The following is a 9,159-nucleotide window of genomic DNA, read 5'->3' on the forward strand; positions in this document are numbered from 1 at the left end:
TTGGCTTGACAGAACATTGGAAATGACAGAAGAGTTAGTAACTTACAGATAAAACTAATAGAAGTTAATCAATATGAAGAATACACAGGAAAAGATAGAAAAAAATTGTACAGAGCCTCAGGGAACTGTGGACCAATATTTAAAGGTCTAACACAAATAGAATAAGAGTTCTTGAAGAATAAGAGGACAGAGAGAATTGTGTGGATAAATAATGGCCAAAAATTTTCCATATTTGATGAAAGGCATAAAATTACAGATTTAAGAAGCTCATCAAATCCCAAGTAGTATAAATATGAAGAAAACTACATTTAAGCACAACAGAATCAAACTGTTGACAACCGAAGATAAGAAAATTTTGAAATCAAAGATAAGAAAATTTTGAAATCAGCCAGAGTATGCAGTAGAACAACAGCACAAATATCAGCTGATTTCCCATCAGAAAAGCGTGGAGACTGGAAGACAGTAGAATAATATCTTTAAAGTGATAAAAGAAAAGAAAAATGATCTGCCCAGAATTCTATATCCAGTGAAAATATTCTTCAAAGATGTAAAAGAAATAGTTTTTCCCCCCCACAATAAAACTATTAGAATTCATTGCCATCATACATGCACTACAAGAAACAAAAAGTTTAAACTATGAGTTTCTCAGCAGAATTTTTCTTTCTTCTTCTTTTGTATAAATTCAGATGGATGTAAATTTTGCTTAACCTGCCACCCTTCACTGCATTCCAAACATTCCAAGTAGTATTTTCCTCATTCATCTGTTCTAGGTATTTAAAAAATACTTAAGATGCTCTCTTTTTAAAGATGGTGTTAACTTAAAATGTGTTGTTTGATTTATACATGTGATAAAATTGTATTTATCTCTTTTGTTATTTTTTTTATTGATTTCTAACTTAATTGTATTTAAGTCAGCAAATATGGTCCTGAGATATGAGATAAAGAGGACTTGTGAGAAATGATAAAATCTGGACACTTTGAACAAAATCAAAGACCAGAAGATCTTGTTCATGTTTCAGTTAACATCTCAGAGCCAGGGGCATGGGTGTTTAATTACTTTCATACGGAGAGAGCCTGAGGGAGCCCATTGGATCATTCACTCTATGCAACCCTGACCAGTCAGTGCTGAGGGAAAAAGCCATGGGAAATCACAGGGACTTGCGCACAGGGTGGGGGGGAGGGGAGGAGGCTTGGCTGTACTTGGAAATTCTGAAACTTCAGCCAGGAGAGCCACTGGCCAAGCCCACAGGCAGGTGATATGATGCTGCCCCACCCCCAGACCTCTTCCTGGTGCCAATGGCCCTGCTCTCAGCCCCTGTCCTCTATCTTCCCGTCCTCCAGGATGTCCCGTGGGTGCCTCAGCTCAGCCCGACAGCCCTGAGCTGGTCATTGGTTCCATCTGTCCCAACCTGGTCCTCACCTGTGCCCCTCACCTGGGTGGTCCTCTCCCAGGCCAGCACGGGGCCGTCCTGGGCACCTCCAGTCATTTCATCAGCCCTCACTCTCTCAAACCCAATTGCCCACAAAACATGAGTCCTGTGGGCGCCCTCCCAGTGTCTCTGAATCCCACTGCCCTAGATGGGCCCCACCGACCCCTCCAGTGCCCCTTCCCCACCTTCACACAGTGGCCAGCTGGCCCTTCTGAGGACCTGGACCTGAGCTTGAGCCTGAGACTCCTGTTTCCCCAGATCTGACCACTGCAGTCATGAATGGCACATGACCACAGAGGTCTGCTGAGAGCTGGACCAGAGGGCTGTGGTCTGGGCACGGCAGGTGGAAATGGTGGAAGGAACTGGAGTGGTGTGGTTGAACAGTGAGTTTATTGTCTCTGGAAGGAGTGAAGGTCATGGTCCCAAGGCACAGGTGGCACCCACGAAATGAATCTACCTAGGCCCCCATGGACAGAGGTGGCAGGGATGGAGCAGGGGCTGACCAAGAGCAAGTCAGAACCAGAGTCAGGGCTGGAGCCACCCTGTGGCCTTGCCCAGGCTCTTTCTGCCGCTTGCCAGGTGCAGGACAGTCCATTCAGAGCAAGGAAACTTATTCGGGAGCTGTGACCCCAAACTGGGAAAGGTTCATTCTCCTCCAAGTGGAACCAGGGCTCAATTCTCTGAGCCATGTGAGCAAAGGGTCCCTGCCAGGGAAAGGAGAGGTGGCCAGGTCCAGGGTGGAGGCATGGCACCTTTCCTACCACCTCAGAGGCGGAATGTCCCACCAAAGAGAGGAAAGCAGGACAGAGGCTGAGGGCGGGAAGACAGGGTGGGCCTGTAGGGCGGAAGGAAGGTACTCACAGCAGGGCCCAGAGGAGGCCTATGGCCAGTGGGAACAGGAGCCTCTCTCGCTGGGCCCAGGGACCCTCCCATGTGGCAGGCGCCCTGTTGCAGAGACTTGGGACACAGCACTGCCTGACGATCCTGTTGAACTCCTGGGATCCCGACAACCACTCATACTTCATGTTGGTGTTGGGGCACCTGGGGGCGCAACGTTTGCTGAGCAACACCTTCACCTTTGATTCTGCAGAGAGGAGGAAGGAGGAAGCAGGGGTGCTGTCCACGTGGCCAGAACTAACTCAGAATCACAGAATGGCTGGCCCCGTCAAGTGCCACCCGACACCTCCTCCTGACCCTTTCACAGGCCACACACCGCAGAGCATCAGCAGCATGGCTGCCCGAGGTCACCTTCAGGTCACAGCAAAGAGGGGTCCAGGACCTGCTGGGGGCTCTTCCCTGAAGCCACACATGGCCCGGGCCACCCCGGGTCATTTAAGGATGTGGCAGAAACTTCGAAGGAATCGTCAGGGAGAAGGAAACACTGGAAACTACCCAAACTGTAGGAGAAAAGACCATCTTGGGTGGAATGCACCATTATTACGTTGTATTACGTTGTGTTGTGTTGCAGTGTCTATTGTATTTGCTGTGTTGCATTATATGTGTTATGTTGAACCCTATTTATGTTGTCATATGATAATTGTATTACACGAGCTCATCTCAGTCTACATAGAATGCTGCTCAGGCAGGATGACTCCTCAGGAAGCTCCCAGAGCCTGACCTTGAGCAGCTGCCCCCCTCCCCAGAGCTCAGGGTGGAAAGCTCCATGCAGAGGTTGGGGGGCAAACAAGGGGCCTGAAGAGTGCCCTCACCCGCTCCGGACTCCCAGCCCCCAGCATAGAGGCACCATGACATGACCTCCAGCCACTGACTTCCAGGCCAGGAAGCTGTAACATGAAACTCGGGTGGGGCCACAGGCAAAGGATACAGTGCTAAAAGAAAAACAAAACCTGCGGAAAGGTGCAAGTATTCAGTCAAGCCGTGCTCCCACCATCTGCAAATTCTTTCTCTTTTGGTAAGGAAAGGGCCATCCTAGGGAGGGTGTGCACAGGGAAAGGCAGTGGCTGTGGAGACCCTGGGCAGTGAGGCCGGAGGAGGGGCCGGGCCTCCTTCCATGTACAAGTGCACCTTGAATTCAGCCCTCCAGAGATGGAGGTCGGAGGAGACACATCGTGTCCAGGGCGCTGGCCGCAAGAGTAGCACAGCCCTCCCTGCCCGTAGCTACAACCTCAAATGTGCCTGTGTTTTTCCACTATGGACTTACCTCCAGGGAGCCCAGTAATAGCACAATATGCATCTGCTTGCGTCATTACAGGAAAAGCAGGAAACGGAGACCCGAGGTTCATTATGGGGAACTGATTAAATGAAGGGCGCTCCAGCCAAGTCCATAGGCTTTGAAGCCAGAGAGGCGGCAGCTCCCCAGGGACCTGGAACCATGCAGCCAGAACCAGCAAGCCATGATCATGGTTTCTGGAGAGAACAGATGGTTCTCCACCTCGGCTCTCTTTGGCCATTTCTATGCTTCTGTATACGAATGTTTCCAGGTTTGCTAGTGACATTTCAGTGGGCTCGGGAACGTGTTCACGTCTCACTTTATAATATCTTCTAAGGCTTGTTTTGCGAGTGGCAGTATTACAAGGTAAGCCCCACAGTCAGCCGGTGGGGGTGCAGACAGGGGCGACAGGTGCTGGGTGCAGGGTCCCTCCCGCCTGGCTGGCCCTGCTCCCACGGCCATGCCTGGCGCAGGGTGCTGCTCTCCCAGTAACTTCCGTTACACCAGAGCCTGTGCTGCTGACAGTTCCTGGGAGAGTGACATTTAAGAACTGGTACTTGAAAAGGAGGTGGAAAAGAGGAGCCCCAATTCAGAATCTATGGACACTCCCCGTTGAGTCCTCAACGGGGAGGAGGGACTCAACTGGGAGGAGCGAGCGTGAAGTGCGGACCAACGGGTCTCAGGACGCCCCCGCTACCCCCCAGCCCCCCAGCCCTTCAAAGAGCCCAAGGATCCAGCGCGAGTCGAGTCGGGGAGAGGCTACGCCCCGCCCTGCCCCGCACCCCCACGGACTCACTTGAATACACGAACAGCGCATTCGAGACGCAGACCCGGTCCGCGGGCGAGCACTCGGCGGGCACGCACGACGCCTCCTTGGTGACTTTGAAGCACTGGTAGCAGCTCAGGTTCACACCTGTGGGGCAGCCCGCGAGCCCGATGGAGCAGGACTGCGCCCTGGCCCCAGCGTCCAGCGCGCTCGCAAGGCGCGCACAGCAGACCCCGCGCGAAGGGCCGCGGGGATGCGCCTGGACTCCGAGCCCGGAGCCCCGTGCCCGCCACGGCCGCTGGCCCGCCCGGCCCGCCCCTTACTTGGCTGTTTGCTGCCGCCAGCAAAGTCCGCAGACACCAGCAGAGCACACAGGACTGGAACCAGCGCCTCCATGACGCCCTAGGGCTCAGGCGGAGGGGAGAGGGGTGGAGTGGAGAAAGAGGCGTCATCAGGAACGCCCCTAACTCCCCCGGCCGCATCTGCCCTCCTGTGGTCCGCCCCCACCCCACCCCACCCCAGCGTCATTCGATCCTGCTCCGATCCCGGTTCTCGAGGGAACCTCCTCCCAGTTGCCCACCCTCTTCCGGCACCTTTCCTTCACCGCCGCCGGGAACTGCGCCCTTTGAAGAGCGAGCCCCGGGACGGCGGGTGTGGGGGCCTGTTAGCCGCTCCTCAGCAGCTCCTGCTCTGGGGAGGGGCCCCTGGGGTCCCTGAGGATGGCCACCCCGACATCCAGCCGCCTCCTGCTGGAGGAGCAGGTGAGGCCGGGACTGCGTGGCCCCCACGCGCCACCCCTGGGCCAGCCTCAGCCCCAGCGCCGGCTCTGACGCGTCCTCTTCCTGTGACAGACCCACCTGTCAAGGGCCCTGGTCTCACCGTGGGAACACCAGAGAAGACTGGGTTCCGGCCTCAGGGGCCCATGGATGGCTGAGACAGAGGTTACATGTGGCCCGAAATGGTCTGGTGCTGGAGAAAGATGGAGAGCTTCAAGCGGGAGGAGGAGGGATCATTGGAGATAGAGAACGGGTGACATTTGGACAATCAGGGATGAAACTATGGCAGTCCAGTGGGGGAAACGTCATGAGCCCTACATGGAGCAGGAACCCAGGAAAATACTATGTGCCAGGTGGGGAGGGGAGGGAAAGGGCATGAGGAGGAGGTGATCAGATCACAGGCACCAGTACTTGAATCTTCTCATTCTTTCTGAGTGCTTGGGGTGACTTTCCTGAGCCGGGCAGTCAGGGAGGCCCAAGAGAAGGGAAGAGAGCTCTGAGCTTCAGTGAGCACCTATAACCAGGCTCCAAAAACACCGCCCACGCCTGCTGTTTCTACAGCGGCGTGCAGCTCCGTCCCACCTCCGCAGGGCACAGGGGCTGTGCTGCCTCCAGGACCGGGCAGAAGGGTGGCAGGGCCTCCCCCTGTGTCACACAGGCACACAGTTCCTCTCCTGCATGGCTGGGCTGCTGCTTTGGACATGCACATCGCCAGTGAGGCCCTCAGCTCTGGCCAGGGGGCCCTCCCACAGCCAAGTCTCTAGGTCCACTGACTGCCCCTGCGATGGGCCCACCCGGTCTATCTGTGGTGTGCAGGTGTGCTTGTCCCCACGGCGTTTCTTTTCAGGCCCCACCCACCTCACCTTTGCAGTCCTTGCAAATTCCTCCCTTTGTTCTGCCCTTTTTTCCTCTCAGTTCTCGAAGGCAGGCCGGGTACCCAGGAGCCTGTCTTCAAGGGAACGGATGTCAAAAAGATTCAATGACACATGTTAATGCACAGTGAGACTTATTCAAAGAGGGCTATGGCCATAGGTGCAGGGCCCACTGCGATGGTATTTTGCAGTGGGAGGGAGACTGGGCTAGGATCCAAGTACAGCCAAGGAGCAGTGGGGTCAGTGGATGTCACTACGAGGAGACATCAGAAGCCGGGGTTCTAGCTAAACCGACCTCACAGGATTCTTGCTGAAGGCCGGCCAAGTGATCACACGTCACTTGGGGACTGAAAGGTGGGAAGAGGAACACCATTAGATAAATATCTAGCCTGGGGGATTCTTGCTAAAACTCGATTTTACAAGGAAGGGCACAGATGGGCCCAGGAGAAACCTTAGGAGCCTGGCTAGAGTTTTGTTAGTCAAAGAATCTTTGTCACCAGATGACAAGGAGTTGACAAAACAGCTTGGAGTCCCTACCCTGAGAGCTGGGGCTGTGGTCTGCGTGGAGCCTTCTCCCTTCTGGAGGTGCTGTCACACCCCCCACGACCTCACTTGAGGACCTGGCCAGCTCTAAGGACCTGCCCAGATTCGGGTGTGGGCAGGAAATGCTGCCCTCTCCTCTGACCCTCTTCCCAGGACCCTGGTCTCCCAAGGTGTTCGCCTAAGGGACAGATCCCCATGCCCATGTGCCCTCAGCTGAGTATCAGTCCCACAGCCGCACAGCTTTTGCCTTTCTTTCTTTCTTCCTTCCCTCCCTCCCTCCCTCCCTCCCTCCCTCCCTCCCTCCCTCCCTCCTTCCCTCCCTCTCTCTCTCTTTCTTTTTCTTTGCAACAAAAAGGGTTTAAAACAGACATTTTAAAGCAAGATGTAGCTATGACCCAGCCTTCCCGCCCCCCAATAAGGCCCTGTTTTCTCCTTTTATTCTGGAAATCGTTTCCCTCCCAGTTTGCTGCCGATGCCTCCAGCCTCTCTTCCTACATGCCCCCTTTCCGTGGCTGCCTTTACGCCGGTGGCTCCCGCAAGTCCGCTTACACATGATTTCCAAGCCTCTGTCTTGGGCCTATCCTATTTTCGTGCTATCAAAGTTTCCTTTGGCACCTCAGCAGTCATTTTCTTCATCCTAGAATCCCACATTCTTGTTCCTTTCTTTTATTTTGCACTATTGGGGTGACACTGGTTGATAACAACATATAAGCTTCAGGTGGACATCTTTTCACTACGACAGCTTTATACTCTGTTGTGTGCTCACCACCTGAAGAAAAACACGGAAGCCTTCATGCACTTGCGTGCCATCCTTGTGCAGGGGCCATGCTAATCTTCTCTGTACCATTCTGATTTTGTGCTGCCGACGCGAGCACCACACAGCTTTCCACACTGTGTTTCCATCATCGGGAAGGTCTTTCTGTTTTCCTGCCTGCGTCATTTCCTAGATCACATCCTTCTGAGCACTGTGCTGAGGGAGGCAGTGTGTGTGCAAAAGAAATTAAGACACATGTACGGAGACTGGAAGGGGAGACTCAGTACTGTTGGGGTTTAAATTCTCCCCAAACTGGTCTGTATTCCATGCAATCTCAGTCAACCCCCAAATGGCTTTTGTGAAGGGATTAGTAAGGTCACTCAGAAACTTATATGAAAATGCAAAGTACCTAAAACAGCCAAAATGATTTTGAAAAAGAGGAACAAATCTGCAGACACAGTGCTATCTGCTCTGACGTCTGACTGCAAGACTACAGCATTGAAATTAGAGTGTTGGGCATAAGGATGGACATACGGGTCATCAGGATGGACATGTGTCATCAGGACAGACATACCGGTCATCAGGGTAGACATATGGGTCAATGTAACAGAAATAAATAGAGGGTTCAGAAATAACCCCACACATGCAGTCTATTGAGTTTTATAAAGTCGTCAAGGTAATTTCGTGGGGAGAGGACTGTCTCCCCAAGGGGGCATGTAGGAAGAGAGGATTGTCTAAATGCTGCTGGGACAACCTGACATCCACATGGGAGAAACAAACTTCAACCCATATTCCAACCATATTCATGCATTGATTCTATTTATCGTTTATGAAATGGAGCCAATACCTAAACACAAGAGCCAACACAACAAAACTTCCAGAAACAAATGTAGGAGATAATATTTATGACTTTGGGCGAGGCGAAGAGATTTCTTAGGACTCAAAAAGCATGAACTCTAAGAGGAAAAAATACAAATTAGACTTTATCAGAATTAAAACCTTCTGCTCTTAGAAAGATACTTTAAAAAAAATAAATTGCATTCCAAGGTCAGGAGAAAATATTTGAATATATTTAAATAAGCAGTTGTGTCTGGAATATGTAAATAGTGCATATAATTTCATAAAAAGAAAACAAACAGCCTGTAATAAATGAGCTAGAGATTGGAATAAACACGTCACCAAATTCAGGTGGCTATGAGCCCATGAAAAGATATTCAGCATCTTTAGTTATTAAGAAAGTGTAAATTAAAACTGCAATGAGACACCAGTGCACACCTACTAAGAAAATGGCTATAAGCAAAGACAGACAGTTCTCAGTCCCAGCGAGGGCATGGAGCCTGGAGCCCACATACTGTGGTGCAGGCGCAAATGGCACGGCCACTAAGAAGAACTGGGCAGCTTCTTATCAAGTTAAACATACTCTCACCACGTGACCCAGCAATCCCACTCCTAGGCTTTTACTTGAGAAATGAAAATAGACTGGTAAGTACATGTCCACAGCAGCTTTACTCACAAATCTGTACATCCACACAACAGAACAGTGCTCAGTAATGTACAGGGACACACAGCAAATGGATAGATGGCAAAGCATTCAACTAAGTTAAAGAGGGAAGATGAGGGAAAAACTTCATACATACTGCGTGATTCCATTTATATGAAATTCTGGAAAATGCAGTATGTGTAGCAGAAATCAAATTGGTGATTGCCCAGGATGTGGGGGGGCAGACGGAGGGCTCTTACTGCAGGAAGGTGCCAGGGACCTCTTTGGGGGGGGGTCTCTATGTTGATTATAGTGGTGGTTACATGACTGCTCATGTTGATCCAAACTCAGGAAACTGTATACTTAAA

At 51.7% G+C, this 9,159-nt stretch overlaps 1 protein-coding gene across 3 annotated transcripts; it reads right to left on the reverse strand.

The window, feature by feature from the left end:
- Nucleotides 1-1,790: 1,790 nt before the first annotated feature.
- On the reverse strand, nt 1,791-6,781 carry LY6L (lymphocyte antigen 6 family member L). 3 transcript variants are annotated; one of them, XM_081070529.1, is made up of 5 exons: nt 5,246-6,781; nt 4,690-4,768; nt 4,397-4,513; nt 2,292-2,514; nt 1,791-2,134 (listed from the first exon to the last, which is right to left on the reverse strand). In XM_081070529.1, exons 2-5 carry the CDS (start codon nt 4,760-4,762, stop codon nt 2,041-2,043), a joined length of 507 nt encoding a protein of 168 aa, XP_080926655.1. In that variant the 5' UTR covers nt 4,763-4,768; nt 5,246-6,781; the 3' UTR covers nt 1,791-2,040. The 3 variants fall into 3 exon arrangements, with proteins under 3 accessions (XP_080926655.1, XP_080926654.1, XP_080926656.1); XM_081070528.1 differs by lacking the exon at nt 5,246-6,781 and having other exon boundaries at nt 4,690-4,809; XM_081070530.1 differs by lacking the exon at nt 5,246-6,781 and having other exon boundaries at nt 1,791-2,514; nt 4,690-4,809.
- Between the last annotated feature and the right edge of the window lie 2,378 nt (nt 6,782-9,159).

Source organism: Rhinolophus hipposideros, assembly GCF_964194185.1.
Source record: "Rhinolophus hipposideros genome assembly, chromosome: 13".
Lineage (NCBI taxonomy): Eukaryota > Metazoa > Chordata > Mammalia > Chiroptera > Rhinolophidae > Rhinolophus > Rhinolophus hipposideros.

Coding starts and splice junctions, on each gene's coding strand:
- LY6L (XM_081070529.1), bottom strand. CDS start 4,762: ATGGAGGCGCTGGTTCCAGTCCTGTGTGCTCTGCTGGTGTCTGCGGAC. Junction 2,515..4,396: donor TGCGCTGTTCGTGTATTCAA/GTGAGTCCGTGG, acceptor TCCTCTCTGCAG/AATCAAAGGTGAAGGTGTTG. Junction 2,135..2,291: donor GGCCTCCTCTGGGCCCTGCT/GTGAGTACCTTC, acceptor TTTCCCTGGCAG/GGACCCTTTGCTCACATGGC.